Here is a 24,033-nt window from a genome sequence, read left to right on the forward strand (position 1 = left end):
ATTCTGCATCTGAGCTTTATAAACTTTGCTACTAATAAGACAGGGCCACCTCGCCTTTTCTTTCTTTTGTTCTTTCTTGGGGAGACACTATGACCATATGGCAACAGCTTGGGTAAGCAAGGGACACTTGATGGGGGTGGTGTGGGATGACAGGTCTGAACACTACCTGTTAGAAGAACTTAACTAGTGTCAGGTTCTCTATTGCTTATGTTTGATACATTTGGACAGGATCCAACATAGAATATAAAGGAACCCTATTACAATGGTACTGAGTCATGATGCAAAAGGACCCTTCTAGCTTGAAGTAACTTGGGCTTGTCTCTTCACCAAAGAGGAAATGTATTCTGTGTATCACACATGCATGAGAGGAAAGAGTACAAATTACAATGATAGTTCTATTAAAGAAAAGGACCCAACACCTGGTGGTCAAAATAAAAAACTTTACTAGAGGTACAGAAGTAAAATTGAGATGTGCACTAAGTAAACTAACGTCCCCAAAGTACCTCCATACCTGGGCAGACTTTGATTAGGTGACTCTTGGTTTTTGACAATTTGTTTGTCACTATCCATGTATCTCCCACTTAAAGAGCAAAAATATTTTGTCAAAAAGGCCTTTACTTTTAAAGCCATATTGCAGCAAGGATACAGTATATGAGAGCACAAACCGAAGAGAGATCTCAGACTAACACAGTATGAAATGTTTGCTGAGGCTCATACAACAGATAAGGAAAGAAAATGTTGTTCACCAAGCTGAGTAGCAAAAGCAAAGCCAAAGAAAGCATATGCACTGTGCTCTGTCTCAAATAATGAAGGCGCATGAGCAAGCCGTGTCACATCTCTGTCTCGGGTTTCCTGGTTACAGAAAAGTAAAGATCAAAAACACGTTCCCATTTACGTATCACAAGCCTGCCAAGGGTACCATAAAGTTTTAAGTGCCTCAGGATGAATATGGTCTGATAATCATACCTCCCGATTACACAATGAGATTATCACCCTCCCTCTCTCTGTAGATACATGGCAGAAATCGGACTAGTTTGATCTTGCAGAAGAATTAAGTCGCACTGCCTGGCTGAACCACTTGATGGCAGCACAAGTTAGCTCACCATTCAGATAACCCATCCAGATAGCCTAGGGAGCCTCCCAGCTCCAGAGGTGGAGACAGGAGACACATGCCTAGGAATCCCAACTTAATCAATGTTCTTCCAGTAAAGAAATGCAAATCCAATTCTGGAAAGGGTATTTATTAATTTCTGACAGTGGTTTAAAGTCAAGGCAATTAACGTGGGCTGGCAGAAGATGCAAAGGATTCAGAGATGAAATAACTTTAGAGCTCCGTCTTAAATAAAGTGGAGGAGTTTGCCAGGTAAACAAACAAGTGGAGAATGTTTTGGGTACTGAGAATAGCAGGGGCAGAGAAAAGGAGAGAGAGAGAGAGAGAGAGAGAGAGAGAGAGAGAATGAGCGTGATGTTCTCAGGGAGCTGGGAGCTGTGCAGTGAGGTTCAAGTGTTGGAATTGTGTGAGGCAGGGGCAGGAGGAAAGCTACACTCAACAGAAAACTAAACCCAAGCACTGGACAGTAGTGATTTCTAGAGCACAAACCCTAAGAAAACATGGCGTTAATCACCACTCTATTGCCAGTACTTAGAGCAGACCTAGCACACAGGAGGGGCACACAGATTTCCTGAGTGACTTAGCAAGAGAATACCTCAGTGTGCACAGCACTGAAGAACTGTAGTCGGGTCCCCTTCCACTGCTGCAGTCCAGAAAATTAATTATACCAGAAAGTTGACAGTGTTAATATGAGAGGTTAGACCAGAATTTTAGATATTCTGAAGCTTAAGCAAGATCATCTATCTAAACCAAGATAAATGTATAGGTCTAGTTACTTGCCAAGAATTTAAAAAGGATATTTCAAAATGCTCAGCATCACTCATCATCAGGGAAATACAAATCAAAACCACAATGGGATACCACCTCACACCTGGCAGAATGGCTAACATTAACAACTCGGGCAACAACAGATGTTGGCGAGGACGCGGAGAAAGAGGATCTCTTTTGCACTGATGGTGGCAATGCAAGCTGGCGCAGCCACTCTGGAAACCAGTATGGAGGTTCCTCAAAAAGTTGAAAATAGAACTACCCTATGACCCAGCAATTGCACAACTCGGTATTTATCCAAGGGATACAGGTATGCTGTTTAGAAAGGGTACATGCACCCCAATGTTTATAGCAGCACTATTGACAATAGCCAAAGTATGGAAAGAGCCCGAATGTCCATCGATGGATGAATGGATAAAAAAGATGTGGTGTATATATACAATGGAGTATTACTCAGCAATCAAAAAGAATGAAATCTTGCCGTTTGCAACCACGTGGATGGAACTAGAGGGTATTATGCTAAGCAAAATTAGTCAGAGAAAGACAAATATATGACTTCACTCATATGAGGAATTTAAGATACAAAACAGATGAACACAAGGGAAGGGAAGCAAAAATAATATAAAAACAGGGAGGGAGACAAAACATAAGAGACTCTTAAATATGGAGAACAAACAGAGGGTTACAGGAGGGGTTGCGGGAAGGGGGATGGGCTAAATGGGTAAGGGGCATTAAGGAATCTACTCCTGAAATCATTGTTGCACTATATGCTAACTAACTTGGATGTAAATTAAAAAAATAAATTAAATTAAAAAAAATAAAAAGGATATTTCAAGTTATTGTAAAAGAAATGTAACTCAAAATGTCATCTAGGTCCCTCCTTAAAAACTTCAACAAAAACACAATAAACAAGGGGGCGCATGGGTGGCTCAGTTGGTTAAGCATTCAACTTCAGCTCAGGTCATGATCTCGCAGTTCATGAGTTTGAGCCCCACGTCGGGGTCTGTGCTGACAGTTGGGAGCCTGGAGCCTGCTTCGGATTCTGTGTCTCCCCCTCTCTCTGGCCCTCACCCGTTCACATTCTCTCTCTCCTCTCTCTCTCAAAACAACAACAACAACAACAACAACAACAACAACAAAAGAAACCCCAAACAATAATTAATCCAGTTTCCTGTCTACTCATGCAAACATTACAGTGAACTGGTCGAGTGTACTCACCCTTCTATAGTTAGTATTTTGGGCAGAACAAATTTTACAACTTGCTTAAGCTCAAAACTTTGCCACTATAAACACTACTCCTTGGAAACAACCTGGGTCTTCACAGCCATAGGTGCAGGCAAGTGCCCTGGTCTTCCAACTTAGAATGCCAAAGTGAAAATAACTAACTACGCCATAAAGCAAAGCTGTTGATGTTTTGTCCTTGTTCAGCCTGTTTACAAGAAAAAAAAAAAAAATCCCTGAAGACAACTTGGTATCCCTTTTCTCATGCACTGGAGTAGCCTGCTTAGGTAATTTGTCTTTACAAGACAATTTAGGGGGCCTTGCTCAGAATAGGAAGGAAGGCCACTGGAACTTCATATCATGGAGTAATGGAAAGATGGAGCCCAACACTGTGTGGCAGATATTCAAGAATCAAATACTGAACCTTGTAATTTCAGGTGATAAAGTATCTCTCATACCGTCACCTGTGTACTAAACACGCCTTCTTGAATTTAAAAATGACCAGAACAGGGGCACCTGGGTGGCTCAGTCGGTTAGGCATCTGACTTTGGTTCAGGTCATGATCTCATGGTTTGTGGGTTCAAGCCCCGCGTCGGGCTCTGTGCTGAGAGCGCAGAGCCTGGAGCCTGCTTCAGCCTCTGTGTCTCCCTCTCTCTTTGCAGCCTCCCTGCTCGTGCTCTGCCTCTCTCTCTCTCTCAAAAATAAACATTAAAAAAATTAATAATAAATGAATAGAAACAACCAGAACAACTCACAACCATGCTTTGGCAAACACGGATCCAGAGGGCACCGGGCTCCAGTCTATTTGCACAATATGGAATTCTAGACACGATGTCTCATCTGCCTTTTAGGAGTATTACGTTCGACAGTGTGACTGGCTCACATTCTTAAGGCAGAGGCTGTGGCTCCTATGAGGCATTTTAGAGAATCTTTTCTCCTTACATCTGTGTATTCATCTTCCATTTCAGGATCTGATATCCTCCAGAAGATCTAACTCTATACTTAGATCCTAGCTTTGGAGTTTGTGTTATTTTACTTGCAGACCATGAGATGAGCATTTCCACAAAAAGGCTGTTGCTTTTTACCTGGACTTCCTAGAAAATGTTTGGGAAAAGGAATCACTCTGATGATGCAGAGATCCCTGACTACATGGCATTGAGCGAAGGCCTCACGGTAACATTACCTATAAACCTTAACACCTAAGCCCCGTATGAAGGGGTTAAAATGTTGTATGTTCTGTACAAAGAAAATCCTCCCCCTTTTTTTTAAAGTTTATTTATTTTGAAAGAGAGAGAGAGCAAGCAGGAGAGGGACAGAAAGAGAGGTGGTGGGGGGAGGGGGGGAGAGGGAGAGGGAGAGGGAGAGGGAGAGGGAGAGGGAGAGAGAGAGAAAATCAAGCAGGCTCTGCACTGTTAGCATGGAGCCCAATGCAGGGCTCGAACTTGTAAACTGTGTGATCATGACCTGAGCCGAAACCAAGAGTTGGACCTTAACTGACTGAGCCACCCAGGTGCCCCTGTACAAAGAAAATACTTGATAAACACTGGCTGGCTGATAATCTTACAAATGGCCTATTTCTGAATATGTGGAATTTATATGTTAACATTCATAGAACAAAAGGAAAAACAGAGTAATATCACAAAAAGCATTTATTTAACAACAAATATTTCCTGAGCACCTGGTAGGACACTGTTTTAGGCAGTGGAATATGGCTGTGAACAACAGGAAAGTCCCTAATCTTACAGAGCTTACATCTGGGGCGGGAGTGGGGACCCACAGACTACAAACAGTAAAAAATGTATGCTATATTGGGAGGTAATAATAAAAAGGAAAAAGAAAAGTAAACCTGAGTAGCGACAGAGGTGACAGCAGCTGTTCCTGCAGGTGACCAAGAAAGACCTCTCTGATGTGGTGACAGAGATGTCAATCTTTGCTTATATGAGCTAGCAAAAAGGCTATCTGGGTAAAGATCCTTTTAGACTGAAAGAACAGCAAGTGCAAAGGCCCTGAGGTGGACATGTGCTTGGAGTGTTTGAGGAACTTCAAGGGGACCAGAGATATAGCGGCGGGGGGAGGGGTTGGGAGGGGGCGAGATAATGTGGAACGTCTGAAATCAGAACATGGTAGGTCCTAAGAATTCATGCTTTTACTCTGAAAGAAATGAAAAGCCACGGGAGAATTTTTTTTCCGTAGAGAGGTAAAATGTCCTTGATTTAGCTTTAAAGAGATGACTGTGACTGCTGGGAGCCGACTGGGGCTACAGGCAAGGATGGGAGTAGGGAGGCTGAGGAGGAAGGGACTGCAGAATGTCTAGGGCAAGAGATCGCGACAGCTTAAATTACTGGTAGCAGTGGTGGTCACAAGAAGTGGTCAGATAGTGGATAAACCGAAGTTGGTAGGATTTCCCAATGGAATGAATTTGAAATGTGAGAGAAAGAGGCAGCAGGGTATGAGGTGGGAGAATGTCAGTGTTGAAATCAGACAGCCTTGACCACATACCAGGTGTCTGATCTGACCAAAATACTGAGATTCAGTTTCTTCCTCTGCAACTGGGGGAGACAGCATCTTCCTTACTGTGCTACTGTGAGGATTAAATAAAATACTGTCAGGTAAAGAATGTGGAATTTGAACCCTAGGATATATTTGCAATTACTTTCTAAGTTTTAGAATATGTATATTTTTCAGGATAAATTTAGAAAGAAAAACTGGCTGAATTTTTATAGCTTGTAAGGATGCCATATTTATAAAGAATGACTATTGAGGTAACCACCTGGATGTGTCAGTTGTTTCTGGACTTACTACCTCTTACGTTGTAAAATTACTGCCCCTTAAGTTTTTACTTCTTGTGGGGCAACACTGTTTTAAGGAGCCAAGCAAAAAAGATGTTACCGATGACAAACATGGAGAGTCACCTGGCTGGAAGGGAATGGAGACCACGGATCCCAACAGGACTAATGTTACTGTTCTTAAGCCATTTCTCAAAGTTGTTGCAATTGACCAGATATGATTATCTCCTGGGAGAATTATATTGCTTTATAGTTCTATTTAGATTCCATCTGCACTAACAAAGACACACTCCATTACCTTCTTTTATTGGCATTGGCAATTAAAAAGAAGAATGGATGAAGAATTCTGTTTTCAATCCCGACAGCCACTTCTTAGTATTTGGCTTGCTAGCTCTTTGAAGCCCAGTAGATCCATGTGATTACTCTAAGCTATAAAATATTTAACAAAATATAAAAGAGGAAATATCTTCTTTCATTTAAAAAAAAAAAAAAAACCTGAATTTTGTCTTCTCCCTCATCTCTATGTGTCTTATTTATTTTCTAAATTTATTCTGATTACTACATTTAGCTGAATTAACAAAGCCACCAACTCTCATCACCCAAGAGGACCAAAGCACTGGAAGGTGGTAACTTAAGAGAAGGGGGCCAGGTGAATGTCCCCATTATGGTTAAGTTCACCTCGAAACGGAGTATTCTTCTGCAATTTCCTGCTAAAAAAAAAAAAAAGAAAGAAAGAAAACCCATTTCATTTTCAGGCCAGCTGAAACCTGCAACTGTCTTCTCTGGGTTTAGTGGTCTCAACCTGTGTCCTCGTCTGTCCTCTGATAACGAGCCAGGTAAACTGAACCCTAAGGGATGGCTTTAGAGACTTGGCTTCCCAGGAGGAGAACTGTATGGTGCAGAGAAACAGAAAGAACACAGACTCCAGAGTGATTCGAACCCAGGCTACAAATCCAGAGCTCAGTAAATTCCCTGCACTTGCCAACGTTCTTGAACACGTCACCCTTCTCTAGTTTCTTCGTAGCGCTTATCACTCTGCAAGGTCATCCCATTCATGTATTTGTTTACTTGTTTATTGTCTGTCTCCCCACTAAACCTAAGTTCTACCACATCCATCTGTCTCCGTCTTTTTGCCACCGTATCCCCAATTACCAGACTACTAGGCACACTCTAAATATTTCTTGATTGAAGAAACGTGGCACACAATATATACCTCTAGTTTTGGACCTGCTATCCCTCGTCTTTGTAATGTGCTTTCATGATCTGTCTTCTCGTTGTGTGTGTGCCTTGAGCCTTGAGGACAGGGTGTGTCTGATTCACCTTTGCTGCCTTCCTGCCTAGCTAAGGACCTGTCAAATAGCAGGCATTCACTGTCTGACAAACTGGACTGACCTTAGGCGAGTGACATGACTCCTCTTGAATCTTAGTTTCCTATTTGTCAAATGGACCTAAGTTAATGTCCACTTCAAATAAGATAGCAAAATGGTTGAAAACTTGGAGCATATTGTAGATATTCAAAACATGCAAATGTCTTTCTTCTTCACACTTGAGTGTCATTTCAGTTTCCAGTGTTCTTACATATGCCCCATCCTTTGTCCCCATTTGCCAGAAGGGGAGGCTAAGGCTCAAAGTAATGAAGCAGCTTTCTGTAGGTCAGATGACCACTGACTGGCGATATCAGAAGTAAAACCTTGGTTTGCTGATGCCAAGCCCAGCGTCCCTTCCTCACTGCCCTTAAGCATACCAGTCAGTAATTAACATGGTCTGCATAAAACCATGGCCTGGGGCACCTGGATGGCTCAGTCGGTGAAGCGTCCGACTTCGGCTCAGGTCATGATCTCAGGGTTCCTGAGTTTGAGCCCTGCATCTGTCCTCCTCTTGCACTCTCTCTCTCAAAGTAAATAAAAAACATTAAAAAACAAAACAAAACCAACAAACAAAAAACCATGGCTTGGACTGAGGAAGCTGTGACTTCTTGCTTCGAAATGACCAAATATCCAGACAGGGCTTCATGAATTCCTTAGCATCAAAAACCCCTTTCATACGGCAGGTTTGCGAGGCATTACCACAGGATGCTAACTCTAGGGGCAACTGTGATAGGGTGCAGGGTATCTGCGTGGTCTTACAGTGTCTCCCCACAGGTTGCTTATTAGTGCAAGGGAAAAAGACGGTAACTACACAGCAGAGAAAGTGGGTAACACCTTGACTGAAGCAACAAAATCAACACCAGCGGTGAAGGGCAGATGGATATTGTGTGTCCCTAGATGTGAATCCCTGAGAAAGATACAAACTCACATGTATAATTTTGGCTAGGAAAGCACAACGTGAATCCAACCGTGAGGAAACATCAGATACGTGCCAAATAAGGAATGTTCGATCAAAAAGAGCAGGAGGAATACGGTGCTCTTCAAAAATGTCAACGTCACAAAGGCAAAGAAAGGCCGTGGACATATTCCAGATTCAAGGAAACTAAGGAGACAGAACAACTATGTACTATGTCATACCCGATAATGCAGACGGAATTCTTTACTGGAGGATAAAAAATGCTATAAGGATTATTAAGGAGTCAAAAACTGGAATATCTAATCTACTAATGGTAGATTAGATAAAAATGTTACATCCGTGTTAACTCTGAAGTGGATAACTGCGTTGTGGTTACCTAAAAGGATATCCTTATTCTCTGGAGATGCACACTAAAGTATTCAGAGGTAAAGAACCATGATGTATGCAACTTACCTTTCAATAATAATAAAGCAAACAGTAAAATGCGTAACGTTAAGTGCCGCATGGGTAAAGTGACTCTGGGTAAAGGGGATTGGAGTGTCCTTTGTATTATTCTCTGACAACTTTTCTGTAGATTTGAAATTATTTCTGAATAAAAAGTTTTCAAAAAAACAAGAAGGTTTGTGAAGGTTTTCCAGAAGAAGAGTTCAAGAAGGTGGCTGTCCTGGTCTTAGCTATTTCTTATACTTTTTCAGCATCCATGGCTAGTTGGTACATGGCATACGGAAGGAGCCGGTCCTGGGGCCCATCAACTAGCCGGTCAGATCACTTTGGATTTTGCCCTTTGAAAGAGTTAAGCATAATTCTGACTGGGCTTTAATTACAGGACAATAATGAGAACAGATAGTCCTCACCAACAGAGCACCCTTTTGATATGGTTGACTCAAGAATGAACTTCTTACCTTCAATTCAAAACTCAAAAGCACAGATGGAATTTATCAGGTCCCAAATTCACCTTTTTTTCATTTATTGTCTCTACTGTTCATTTGCCTTTCCAGAAAATACTTACTTAATGGCAAATCTGAATTCATGGAAGGAAATGTTAAATGCTCTCACAAAATTATAGGAAAGAAAAAAAGCAAAAAATATTAATAAGGAATTAATATAAAAAAGCTAAATTCAAAAAACAGACTCTCTTCCTCTCCCTAAAGAACAATCTAATATACATTCACACAGAGGTAGACCTGAAAAGACAGCTTTCCTCCCAAGGATTAGAAGAAACTGAAATTTGGCAACATGGCATTAGCCCGGAAGCCCTCTAGATACAGAGGTTGACAATTCAAGACCAGAGGCATATGGCAGCAAGAGAAGAAGCTCAAAAAAGCCCTTAAAATGAATGTCTGTGTATCGCAAAGCATGGCCATGTACAACCAGAGTCTCCCGTGATACCAAGCAAAAGGCAGGTCCCTAGTAGGCCCCCAATTACATGTGCCATTAGCAACACAGAGGCAAACAAACAAACAAACAAACAAACAAACAAAAATCCAGATCTCAAGAATACATTGAAGCGGGGGGGGGGGGGGGGAGGGGGAGAGCAGGAGGGGGCCAGAGCGTATCAGGCTGAAGTATATAATAAAAAACAGGAGGGCAGAAGGAAAGGCACGTCGCATGCTGACATTCGCTTTCCCAGGGCTGGTGAAGTGTGGCCTGAGCCCTGAACGACGGATACGGGTCACAGGCTCTGGGAGATGGGGAGATGGGGCATGAAGAGGGAAAGGCGTGTCTGCAGAGAAGGCAGTCCTGGACCCTGCTGAGGGCAGAGCAGGTACCGGGCAGCACAATGTCCACTCTGGCGATGGCCCCGTGGAGCCTGGGTTCAATCCTGAACCTTGCGGGCAGCCATGGGAGGACTATGAAGGAAGCAACATCGCCTGCCTAGGATTTTAGCAAGATCACCCAGCAAACAGTACATGGGATGGAGTGGAAGAGGAAATCGTTGATAAATACTCCTGGGCCAAAAAAATGTGCAGACATAAAACACCACCAATGAAAAACCAACAGTTTTTAACTCAGCTTCATTTAGACCAGATGTCTTTGTCCCTTTGGTCAGAACGAGTACAAGATTCTGTTCTATCTACTTCAGCATTCTGATGTGCTCGCACAGAAATGACAACACTACTTTCTCTCACAAACATGTGAGTTTTTATTTTTTCACCAGATTCACACTGCATTTAAACCTTGATTGAATCTATTTGAAGGAAGACAATGATCAATGAAATTACATAATTGATATTCACTTCTGGGGAAAAACAAGTTTATCAAAGTTAAATATTTCAAAAAACAAATGCTAATGTGTTTTTCCAGTAGCTTCTAGACACAGCAGATTAATAGGCAGAGAATATGGAGAAAAGATCTTTGAGGCAAGCAAGCTGTGGGAATGAGAGAGGAGGCAGTCTTGTCTGTTCAGAGAATTTTAGAAACCGCTCATCTGTGCTCACAGAGTGGAATATTCCCTTTTGTCATTCAAACACTTCCAGCTTCCGGCCTTGCTGCCTGATGGTCACCCACCAATGGATCTGTAAGATTTCTGCTTAGTCTCAGTAGGTGTTTAAAAATTACTAAATTAATAACTTGATGACAACCGATTCCTCAGAACGAGAAAATGGCACAACACTGTGTGGCATGTGGCACCTTACCTCCCATGGATGCTCTACTGGTTTCCTTGTTACCAAAATATACCACATTCTACACAGCAGATTTCAGCTATGGGCACTGACATGACAGGGTCAAGGGGGGAAGAGGGAGTATGGCAGTTGGGTATAAAATTCAGGATTCTCGAAAACCCTGTCTTCCTCCTCAGTGTACCCTATATTTATGGGAAGCTGCAAATCAAAATAACACCACAGGGCTAGGACATCTAAGGACTACTTGGGCGAGACCCCAGGTCAGGGTATAGAAGTAGCAGACTGTAAGATGGTCCCGGAAGATGAGGAAACATTCATCTAACCTTCCCTTAACTACCACTCCCTCTCACTGTGGGTGACTGAGCTACTATATCCACTCATAGAAGAAAAGGGTTTAGAAGCTAGATTCAGACAACACTTTAGGGATCTTTTTTTTTCTTTAATATGAAATTTCTTGTCAAATTGGTTTCCATACAACACCCAGTGCTCATCCCAACAGGTGCCCTCCTCAATGCCTATCACCCACCCTTCCCTCCCTCCCACCCATCACTTAGGGATCCTCACTGTCTAAAGATCCAAGGGAGCAAATGGAACTAGGCAGCCAATCACATTCTGATTCCATAACTCCCTGAGCATAGAAGGATCCAATGTGTTCAATGCTGTCCTAAAGGCCTCGAGTAAGGAGGCCAGTGATGAAGAACAAAGGCTTTGGTGCCAAACAGACTTGGATTTGAGTCCTGGTTCAACATGGATGGGTGGCTTAACCTCTCTAACTCCAATTTCCATAAATTTAAAGAAGATGATAATCACACCACCTTATGAAGTCGTTATGAGATGAAATGAAATAAATGGATGCATATAAAGGGCTTAGCCCTGTGCCTGAAAGTAACGCCTCAACTACTAGCTATTAGATGTTTGATCATTTGGGGCTTTGGAATGCAAAAATCTAAATACTAGGCTTGCAGTGAGGAAGCCATGAAGAACAAAGGGGTGTGTGAACCAGTAGGGGCAGGTCGTGGGCAGGAGCAGGAAAGGGGGAAGATTTGCAAGCCTCTCCCAGGACATTGTTGAAAACGTGCATGGAAATACTGTGAGCCATTATTTCTTTGTGTTGAACAATAGCTGATTGGAGACAGATACTCATGAAAACTCCTACATTTGCTTCCTCTCATATTTTGTATTGTATCTTCACAGCTCTGTATCTGTTAGCTATATGATCAAATCAAAGGTCTCTACAAAAATTAAGTCAAATTGGATCAAAGGCCTAAATGCAAAAGCTAAAACTATAAAACTCTTAAAACAAAACACAGGGGGAAGCTTCATGACATGGGATTTGGCAATGATTTCTTGGATAGGACACCAAAAGCACAGGCAATGAAGGAAAAAAATAGATAAACTGACTACATCACAATTAAAAACTTTTGTGCATCAAAGGACACTATCCATAGAGTGAAAAGGCAACCCACAGAGTGGAAGAAAATATCTACAATCCATATATCTAATAAAGGATTAATATCCAGAATATATAAAGTACTCCTACAATTCAAAAATAAAAAGCAAGCAACCCAATTAAAAAAGGGTGAAAGACTTGAATAGCTGTTTCTCCAAAGAATATATAAAATGGCCAATAAGCGGCTGAAAAGGTGCTCAACGTCACTAGTCATTGGGGAAATGCAAATCAAAACCACAGTGAAAGACCACTTCCTACCCATTAGGACCTCTATTATTTAAAAACAAAAACAAAACAGAAAATAAGTATTGGCAAGGATATGAAAAAATTGGGAGCCCTGGGGCATTGCTGTGGGAGTATAAAATATGTAAGCTACTATGGAAAAAAGGCAGTTCAGAGAATAGAAATATAGATATAAATAAAATTACCACCTGATCCAGTGACTCCACTTCTGGGGACATATGTACAAGAACTGACAGCAGGCCTCAAAAAGATAGGCATACCCCTCACGTTCACAGCCACATTATTCACAGCAGCCAAAAGGTGAGCGCAAGCTGAATGTCCAACAACATATGAATGAACAAACACAATGTGGTGTATACATACCGTGTAATTTTATTCAGCCTTAAAAAGGAAGGAAAGTCTGACACATGCTCTACAAATGGATGAACCCTGAAGATGTTATACGAAGTGCAATAAGCCAGACATAGAAAGACAAATACTGTACGATTCCACCCATAAGAGGTACCTACACTAGTCTGATGCAGAGAGACAGAGTAGGACGGAGGTTCTCCAGGGCTGGGAGAGGGGGAAGTGAGGCGTTACTGTTTTTTGTTTTTTGTTTTTAATTTTTTTTTTTTTTTTTAACATTTATTTTGAGACAGAGAGAGACAGAGCATGAATAGGGGAGGGTCAGAGAGAGAGGGAGACACAGAATCTGAAACAGGCTCCAGGCTCTGAGCTGTCAGCATAGAGCCCGACCCGGGGCTCGAACCCATGGACCGTGAGATCATGACCTGAGCCGAAGTCGGACGCTTAACCGACTGAGCCACCCAGGCGCCCCGAGGCGTTACTGTTTAATAAACACAATATTTCAGTTTTGGAAGATGAAAAGTTATGGAGAGGATGGTGCTAACGGCCGCACAACAATGTGAATGTAGTTAATGCCACTGAAACAAATACTTGAACGTGATTGAAATGGTATTTTCTGTTATGGACTTTTACCACAATTAAAAAAAAAAAGTTAAAACTCACTACCACACCTAAGGCATCCTGGTACACGCGGTCATCCTTGCTCTGAACGGAGTGAGTTTTACTCAGCCCTCCACCTTCCCCCGTGGTTATTACCCAGTGGCTCTGGGAACACAGTCACCACACGCCTTGAACACCTGGCAGCTAAGAGATACGGATGGTCTAATTTTCTCAAAATAAAACTAAAAAAATAAAACCGTGCGTTTAGTTCTACTTTAAGTACCCCTACTTAAGAATTCTAGGGGATAACTTTTTTAAAATCTAGACTTAAAGTGCATAAAAGAAAAAGAAATCATGTCTTTAATGGTGTGCTAACGTCACACTTTCCTTAGGAATGTGATTTTCTTTCGTTGCCAAGACAGCAACAGTTGCTGTGGAAACCACACAAAAACAGGGATATGCAACTGAAACATACCCCACTCACCTGCACAAAGATGCCCTTGCTCCTGTACTCCTCATGGAGGCACTGAGAGAAGAAATCCACAAAAGCCTGGGATGGGGTGGGAGTGGGAAGGAAACACACACATTACATCAATCGGCCTGATTTGTAGCCATGGCAACAAAAATAACAAACTAACCATTTAACACTCGAGTTCCTAATCATTCTTTTTATTTCACATACAGAAGAGACCTTAAAAAAACACCTCAAAACCTCAACTCGTTTTTATCTGCCACTAAATTAAGTATTCTCTTACCAACTAGAATCTCCAGATCAAATTGTGACTTAACCAGAAAAGGGTCTTCTCTTTCCTTTTTGCAGAAAATTACTTTCCAAGAAGAAATATTTTATTATATAACAAAGGACACATTCCTCCTCCCCACTTGCCATTCAAACAAAAACACAATATGAATTCCGTTCAACTCTCCTCTATAGGGATTTTGTTGTCAGTAAAGAAAAGAAAAGAGCAAGCTTCCTCTTGGTCCTTGGGGATGGCAAGATCCAAGAAGCGTACGGATGAATGTGACAGCCCATCTTCTTCTGCTAGTACAACTTTAAATCTATTTGTAAAATATAATGTACCATTTTTCAAGTATGGACTCAACCTCAGGCTTAAAATGCCAAGTATCAATGATGACTTTTTGAGGCTCCCAACTAATAACAGTCTTGTGGCCACATGGAGCAGAACAGGTGAGAAGCTAGAGTTCAACAATCACTTCACAAAACAGGGTGTTCATTTGAAACCTCCCTCCTGTATGTTTCAGATACAGAAAGCAAGTAGATTGCAGGAGTGGGGCGTGGAGCCAAGCTTCTTCAAAACAGTAGTCACTGTTCATGATTTTCCCGTGGACAAAGGGCCAAATGAAAAAGAAAGCAGGAGTTTTGCTCTTTTCCTTCTCTGACATATCGCAAGTTCTTAGAGTATTAGATGGTGCTCACTTTTCCCTAAAAGCTAGTTTAACTTGAGCGTCTCAATGGTCATTTTCATTTCAGGGATGTATCCTGTGCCTCAACAATGTATATAAAGATGCTATGGACCTGGAGGCAGCAGGAAATGTATTCTAAATGATTTTTCCTACTAGTAATGTAAACAGGTGATTGGTGATAGTGTATAAAATTATGACATCTTACAGAGAGTTCTAGAAAATTCTTGTCTCACTCCAGAAGTGACAATTCGTATCTATGAATTCTGAATAATGTGGCAAAATGCTCACACTCTCATCCAGGCTTATCTTGCGCCTACTGTGTGTATTTCTGTCCTGACCGGCTGCAAATTCTTCCACTAAGCTCTGCAGAGTGGCAACTTTTGCTGGATGGAGTGGACTCATTCATGGACCAAATCCCCAATCATTAACATCGTGTTCTGATCAACTGATCTAACTGGCCCAGACCAGCTCTCTCTCTCTCTGGGACGTACAAACACAGGCATACCGCACTTCCTTGCATTTCACTTTACTGTACTTCACGAGTGCCGCATTCTTTACAAAATCGAAGGTTTATGGCAACCCTGCCTCAAGCAAATCATCAGCACCACCTTTCCAACAGCATCTGCTCACTTCCTGTCTTTGTGTCATATTTTGGTAGTTCTCCTAATATTTCAGTCTTTTCTTTATTATTGTACGTGTTATGGTGATCTGTGTTCAGTGATTACCACATGTTGAAAGCTCAGATGACGTCATTTTCTAGCAATAAAGTATTTTTAATTAAAATATGTGCACTGCGTCTCTAGACATAACGCTATTGCACACTTAATGACTACAGTATAAACGTAGCTTTTTTTTTTTCACCTTGACCCTAGTGTAAACATAATTTTTATATACACTGGAAAACTAAAACACTCATTTGACTTGCTTTATTGTGATGATTCACTCTATTATGGGGGTCGGGAACCAAGCTGGTAATAACTCTGAGGTATGCCTGTACCAGTTTCAAAACCAGTCAACTACTAGGAGAAAAAAGCATCTGTGGGTCTGAGATCACGGTGCCCCATTCCTCTTCTTCCCAGTCCATTTGAAAACAGCCAAGAACAGAACTTCAAGAAGCTTCCATGCTTATTTCTCAGACCGAAAAGTATTCCTCATTCTCATTCTGACATGATTCACTAAAAAATTGTTCACCTTGGTCGCAGAGTAAATGGCCAACAGTGGAACAGGGACTAGGCCGCTGGCAGAGGAGATGTTCAGAATGGCCCCTTTAGATCTAAAAAGGAAAATGCACCAGGTCAACAGAATGAAATCATACACGCAACCATTTGTAAATTACAGATTGAGATACAGAACTATCTGAAACAGAAGAACATAGCTGTTTTTCTAGCACACATCACTCCTTGCCTTTCATCAGCACATGATACACTCGGTCAGTGAATGAGGCATAACTCAATCAACTAAAAATAGCTCCTGTTTGCAATTAGCTCATTTCTGTTTTAGCAATCCAGGGCATGACCAGATCAAAGCTACAGTCTCCTCGAGTTAATCTCTCCTGTCTGAGGTCTTCTCTGGCCACATCACCAAGAATCCTCATTCTTGGAAATGCTCTCATAATCTTCTGATGCCTTTATTCTGGCTTATCATCCATCACATACTACCTTACTGTAGTATTTAATCACTGTATGTGTATACACGCTTTTCTCCCTCAACAAAACCATAAGCTTCTGGACATCATAGCCCTTGTCTTACACTTTTCCTCAAAACCTCCTGCACAGTCATGAGCATGTAACAGGTACTTAACGAAACCTCCCGGCAATGAGTGAACAGTTATGTGCTGCCCTCCTACTTCCACTAGGTTGTAGATATTCAGGCACTAAACAAAGAGCTGACTGAAAAGTCACGTGACTCTACAGGAGATCAAACCATATTCTCTGCCAAAGGGCAAAGGGCAATTCTACAGTAACTCCTAGAGATTACTGAAAACTAAAAGTCAGAAAGTTACCAGGAATTACTGATTTCATTAATGAATGAATATTAATCGGAGAAAAGCAATGCTGTAAATACATTAGTTGTTAGCAAGTACATAAGGGTTGGGTAACATGTGGAATTAGGGTTTTAGGAATTTTAAACAGAATTAACAACCAACTCCTCCCCTCCAAACCCATTCTTCCCAGAGGAGGGAACGGGGGGGGGGGGGGGGGGGGGGGACGCGCTGCCAGTCCCCTCCAGCCACTGCAAACAACCCTACCTACTTCCTATCCTCCCAGTGAGGTTCCTTTTCTTCCACACAGATTCTCACTGTTCTCTGTCTGAATTTACCTCCCCCAAGATCTATTTTTCCAGTATTTTTTTAAAAAAGGACTATACAGACCCTTTTTATGCAAAATAATAAAAGAAACATGATTAAATGGCATCTAAGTTATTTTAGACGCAAATCTGAAAAGAAATAATCCCCAAAGGTCACCCAGTCCATCTGCCAGCCTCTAGGCGAGATGCCACTTCAACCATCAAACAGAAGTCTGGACCCTCCGTTTACTGTGTCGCTGGAAACAAGGTGTCTTTGGTTTTAAATTTTGAACTGAAGTGCTTATTAGTAATATTCCTAAGCAATGAAATCCACTCACATTTTGGTCACAGAAATCAAATCTCAAATCTAAAAACGTTATATTAGGGTTTTAAAGAAAGTTGGAAATATTTAGTCAATGTCTTGGTTGTATCATTCTTGTGTGTTTTGCTTGTGTCTCAGAGACAGAAAAAGCCTTTTCATTTTAAATATTGATAAGAGAGTAAGAGTGTCTATCAGGAGTTAGAACCCTATCACCCGAAGATAAAAACCAGTAATTAGCAACGACTATCTAAGATTTTGATTTTATCTATATGTGTGAGAAACTCCTTTGATCAAATTTGACTAAAAGCCACTTTGGTTACTGGAGACTTTTAATGGAGTATTAATTTATGATGTTTAGAACATCTTTATCTTTTCAGGGTGTTAAAAATGTTCTCAAATTAGATTCTGGTGACGGTTGCACAGCTCTGTGAACATACTAGAAACCACCAAATTGTATACGTTAAGTGGGTGAGTTTTAGGGTATGTGAAACATATCTCAATAAATCTGTAAAAGAAAAAGAGAGAGAGAAGTCTCTCTATGATATATTGTAATGTGTCACCTTTAAACTCAGAGAGTGTCCCAATCAAGTGCATGCTAAGAGAGCTATTGTATCTTACACATCCCAGAATGCTTCCTGAGAAGTAACACCAGATCCCAACAAGTTGCATCCCCTTCCTGAGCCCTATGCATCCTTCTAGCTTTTAGGTAGCATTTTCCTTTAACTTCTCATACAACCGGGAACTGCTACGGCCTCACTCATTCAGAGCAAACGAAGAAAGAAGCTAGTTGCAGATGATGTTGTTTTTCACCAAAGCTGTAGTATATCACTGTTGTTTTCACCTGGATTATGTGCTCCCTTACACTTAGATTGGCTGGAGCGATTACATGTGCCCTTGAACAAAAATCTTATATTTTTTTTATTTCGTTCCTCACAAATGAGATACAACCTAAAAGTCTTCCAAAATTCAAGTTTAACGTTATCAAATATATTTTAAAAATTAAATCTGGATCTCATCAAAACACACTCTTAAGACTTCACTCACCAAAGCCATGATTTCAATCCAGGAAAATGTGTTTAAAGACAGTAAAAACTTCTTTCCCATTTTCAAAAATAATAGACTAATAGTCAAATATGTCACAATTGTGCAGGGATGCTCCTTTAATCGTTTACTCCTTGAGGCAACTAACATCTTTGTTTCGCCAATAATATACACTGATTAAAATTTCTGGGAGGTAGAGTTAGTTTGAATTCATGAAAAGTCAGAATTTGAGGGAACGTTATTCAAAACAAAGTATTTGCACTCTAGCATATATTAAACAACCCCAAGACCAACAAAGTCTCGAGCAAGAATGCACTAGACCTCAGGAAATACAACGATGGCATTTATAATTGTATCATAATGACAGCAGTGAGACACCTCTCTACGAAAACTCTGTGCTAACGAGAAGCACACGTGTTTGTCTAGCAAAAACCTTCCTTCCGCACCCACACCCACAACAGCACAGAATTCTCTCTTTCTCTCCAAGGGTAATAATATTCAACTGAGTTTTGTCTGCATCATAAACAACACGCGGGTGGAGCCGTCTTAATCCTTGTACTGTATACAGTATCTATCCTTCATGTAGAGATGGGGATGAACATTTGGGGCTGCGAGGCACAAAGGACTCGTCTTTAAAATCAACTACTTTGTCTGGCTCTAATCCTCCATCTAAGCAGAATTAGTGACGTCAAACCAGTTTCCATGGCACAGGCCGACTCACGACAGCTCTGTTATATCAAGCAGAAGGACAAAATGGGCTGCGCTTAATTGCACACGAAAACAAACATAAAACTGAACCTTAGTTAATCTCTCATTTTCCGGGGACTTGGGGAACAATTCTAAGATTGGAAGGTACATTAACAATATTTGCTGAAGTTCCATAATGAAGACTCATGTTGCTCATACTTCATACTTCCCAGTTTGTTATGACAAACATCCAAATAAACAAGTCAAGTAATATTTTCTGTGATATAACATTCTTCATTCATCACACTGCTTACTTGCTAACAGCCACACGATGGTGTCTCAGTGGTACAAATTACTGAGGGCCCACCAGAACTAAAATACTGCAAAAACAAAGCAGAAACACCACTGCTGATAAGGAAGCACCTTTTCATAGAAATATGTTCTCTTCAATTACTAGCCCTTTCACAAGCCAAACCTTAAACTCACCCAACCGTATAAAATTCAGCATCTTGTAATTACAGCTTCCTGCAGCTATGCTGTCTGGTAGAATTCCCTCAGGCCTGTGAAAGCCCCATCCTAATACTCTCCTTCATTGTCACTTGGATAAAAAAAATTGCCAAGCAGTGGCACCTGGGTGGCTCAGTCAGTTCAAAGTCCAACTTCGGCTCAGGTCATGATCTCATGGTTCGTGGGTTCAACCCCTGCATCGGGCTCTGTGCTGACCTTGTGGAATCTGCTTGGGACTCTCTCTCTCCCGCTCCCTCTCTCTCTCTCTCTCTCTCTCAAAATAAATAAACTTAAAAAAACAATTGCCAAGCCTTTATCTTCCTATAAATGCTCCACTACTCCATCAGACTGTTGCAGTATCCTTGTCTACAGCTCTACAAAACTACTACTGCCATAGAGGAAGTGATAGGTCTCCTTTGAATAAGTCACTGATTTCCACCTTCCTCAGGTACCTTCTGCTCTGCAATGCAGGGGAGAGAGATAGGGAGGTGTTACGTGCTACCATGAAGAACTGGAACACGGGGTTGACTCCAATGGAGGGAACTAACTGTACTCAGAGAGTCTGACGACACGCAAGGGAGATTGTGCAAAAAGGACTCCATGACGCTTCTTCCTATTTCCGTTTCTTATCAAGGAGTGCATAAATGTACTCCGGAGAGCCATAATTTTTTTTTTTTTTTTTAAAGCTTAAACACAACACTGAAATTGGTAAAGACAATTCACTAAGAGACTCTCAAGAAGACTAAGAAACATATCAAAACAGAGTCCTTGGTCAGAAAAGAATCCTGGAACAGAGGGGTCAGACATATAATTAGAACCAGCAATCCAAATACATTATACAAATCCTGCTTTGCTGGAGAAAGTTTGCAAACATTTACCACATGAAAGAGAACTGCCTGCCCTAAAACACCATAACATGTCATAATTCCACCTTAAGCAATACAGTATGAAAGGGGCTATTTTTAGCTTTTCCATGGTTGTTATGGCAACCACCTCCTGGCTCCAGCTATACACAATGTTTATAATTCCAGAGAAGTGGAAAGAGCAAGTTTCCTCTATAATGTAATTATGCACTTTCTACTTCTATGGTAATAATACCTTAGTTTAATTATAGATACTTGTTTAGTGATAGTCAGTTGGCCCTAGGCTATAGTTCTAGAGGGTTTGGAAAATCTCATACATCAGAGGTAGAATCAGTGAAAGGGGAAAACAACAACAACAACAAAGGATCTTTATAAAGGACTCTGCTGTTACTGAATGGAAATAAGAATCCCATGGAAACCAACCATAGGAAATACGCCATTTGAGGCTGGTGTAAAAGGGCAGACTATAATAAAATCATTTGTATTGTGTAAGTAAGAAGGCTTTCAGATGATTGTTTACCTTGGAGTTATTCCTCTCCTCTTGGGCACACGGCTAACAACATTTCTGGCCTCCTCTGCAGTTAGCTGTAGCCGGTGACTGAGTTCTGGGCAACGGAATGTTGGCGGAAGGGATGGACACTACTTCCAGGCCTGGCCCATGAAACCGCCCGTAAAATCACCCTTATTCTCTCTTCCTTCGTCTGCAGGCTGGATGCAGAAAATGCAGCGGAGAACTGCAAGACCCAAGGGAAGAGCAGCCCTGCGTGGAAGGAGCCTGAGATAATGCCTGGCTAGAGCACAGCCCCAACCCCTGATACACACTGGCTGTGTATGAGAGCGATGGTCTCTTACAGCCTGCCCTCATTAATACAACTAGTAACTCCTTTAGTTCAAGGGGACAGAGCTATTCCCTCTCCTAACCAAAACTAGTGATTCATGAAGTCCACTTACGTTTCTTACTAGTTCTTAGCAAGTGCCACATTCACCCTGTGGTGTCGGTTTCAGCCCATAGACTACGATGGCTTTCCACCAGATCATCTCTCAACCCTGGCGTAAAATCCACTTGATTTCCTAAAGGCAAAGATCCAGTTCATCTCCTGTACACGCCATGATACACTTTACTCAGTGAGTGCCTGCTGAAGGAATGGGTCCTCTTCTTTGCATTGTTTTTATCTAATGCTTCAGCTCTAAATGTGGTCATGGCTGCCTAGGTCTATAAAGATAGGGGTGAAGTTCCTAGCACCCTATGTCTGTATCCTTTACTAATTATGAAGGTTCACAGCACTCAATCTCTTTGGGACTCACTTTCTATCTATCAAATAAGGGTGCCTGGTTTCAATTCATTTAGAGTACTACAATTCCATGACTATATAAATCCATTGTGATCTGCAAAATTATTTCACAACCATTATCTTTTTTTTTAATGTTTATTTATTTTTGAGAGAGAGATGGGGGCATGGAGTGGCAAAGAGAGGGGGACAGAGGATCTGAAGCAAGCTCTATGTCGACAGCAGAGCCTGATGGAGGGCTTGAATTCACAGACTGTGAGATCATGACCTGAGCCGAAGTTGGACGCTTAACTGACTGAGCCACCAAGGTGCCTCCATTATCTCTTTTCATACAGATGTCACCAAAATCCTTAATTCCTTAAAAATTCCTTTTATAACACTACTGTGGTTTCTAAGTATTTCGTTCTTAAAGCATGGACTTATTATCCTAAACTAATGTCAACTCACTTGCAGATGTCAAAAGTGCATTAAGATGATGGCCGAAATTCATCCCTCCTCAGTCCTACTCTGTCGACCCCAATTCTCTGCCATCTCCTAAGGTTTTGTCTGGTTTGACTACTGTCTGTCACTTCCATATCTGACCATTAGGGGCACACTCCCACTGTCAATCAACACAAAGCAGTCTGAAGGTTTTAACGAGAATTTTTATTAAAGGAATTAAAACACACCAGACTTCAAGGGCGCTGCTGAGTGACTTGGGCGGTTAAGCATCCAACTCTTGGTTTCAGTTCAGGTCATGATCTCACGGTTTGTGAGAGGGAGCCCCATGTCAGGCCCTGAGCTGACAGTGCAGAGCCTGCTTGGGATCCTCTCTCCCCCTCACTCTCCAAATAAATAAACATTAAAAAATATATGTACCAAATCTCATATAAAATGGAGTTACAAAAAAACCCTGCTAAGACACAGTTTCTCAACCAGTCTCTGTAGATGCCAAACAAAATGGATTCCTAACCTTGTTTCCTCCTTCATACAACAGGAGGTTATCAAAGTTAAATGAGTTAACACTTCCTCAGCACAACACTTGGCATACAATAGGTGCTCAATAAACAGTAGCTGTAAACCCTGCCGGCAGCTGGTCATAGAGCCTTCTTCACAGAAATAGGGTCTTTGGGCTCTGCCCTTTTCCAAGCCGTGATTCCTTTGGATCTCTTCCAAACTCAAAGCTCTTTTGCAGAGGAAGGATGACTGTGAAGTCCTAAATTTAGCAAACGATCAAGCTTGCTCAAGATGCAAGCCCAGATCTTTTCAACGGGTTTTCTTTGAAAGCCTAGACATCATTCAGGCTTTTCCAAGGGAGAGACAGAGCTTAATTACAATTTTACACTTCCTGCTATTTCAAGAAGAACTCTACAACACATTTCTCAATGAAAATGAAGACACCTAGCATATCCTAGTGGAACTCGACTCAAACTAGGACACAGATGGGGCTCCAAGGTGTGGGTTTCTGCTCCAAGGTGGGTCTGATATCTTATAACCATTTTATAACATGCCTAAGTTCCCTATATATCCTTTCACCCATTAAGAACTAAAAAACCAGGAGATGGGGTCTTGCTTTGTGAAACTCCTCTGATTTCAGTTCTGAGAGCATATAGCTTTAAGAAGGCATTCCCGGGAATACCCCAGGAATTCTATCCACCCCCTCAGAATAGCAGGCAATTGAGTTAGTGATGGTGACTCAGGCAGACTTTTTAATCCTGATCTAAAGGAACCACCACAACCCTGGAGAGGGAAATAAAAAGGGAATCGAGTGGAAAAGGCCTCCACCACCAGATGACTCATGCTCTACCGTGTGACTCGCCCAGCACGTTACTCTGTTGCTAAGACATGGGGGACAGGTTCATTAGTCACTTTAATGAATTTTGCAAAGAAAGGATTCTCCCTATAAATAATCATGAGCTCTGTCTCTCTGGTGCTTGTGTGTGAGCTTGTGACTCACCTTTCCACCATGCCAGGCAGCACCAATCGTGTCATCTGCAAAAGAGAAAACAAAACCTTCGTGATGGCTGAGGATGCAAGCAACAGATAAAGAGTGAAGGAAGCTACGCCCTCAAAACAGAAGGGGATCACTAAGCCACGCCCCACTCGACAGACAGCAATTTATTTTATACGCTCTATATAATTTGGCTGTGGTAACAGTACATAAAAAGGAATCAGATGAAATTACTGGAGATAACACTGG

At 41.5% G+C, this 24,033-nt stretch overlaps 1 protein-coding gene across 1 annotated transcript in view; it reads right to left on the minus strand.

The window, feature by feature from the left end:
• HSD17B12 (hydroxysteroid 17-beta dehydrogenase 12) overlaps positions 1-24,033 on the minus strand; it is a 165,170-nt gene that overhangs the window by 2,112 nt on the left and 139,025 nt on the right. The window contains exons 7-9 of the mRNA XM_019470161.2: positions 23,791-23,825; positions 16,051-16,132; positions 13,919-13,984 (exon numbers count right to left, since the gene is read on the minus strand). Coding sequence (XP_019325706.1) covers positions 13,919-13,984; positions 16,051-16,132; positions 23,791-23,825 — 183 coding nt within the window. The remainder of the gene's footprint in view (positions 1-13,918; positions 13,985-16,050; positions 16,133-23,790; positions 23,826-24,033) is intronic.

This window comes from Panthera pardus, unplaced genomic scaffold, assembly GCF_024362965.1.
Source record: "Panthera pardus isolate Hobbes unplaced genomic scaffold, ASM2436296v1 HiC_scaffold_12, whole genome shotgun sequence".
NCBI lineage: Eukaryota > Metazoa > Chordata > Mammalia > Carnivora > Felidae > Panthera > Panthera pardus.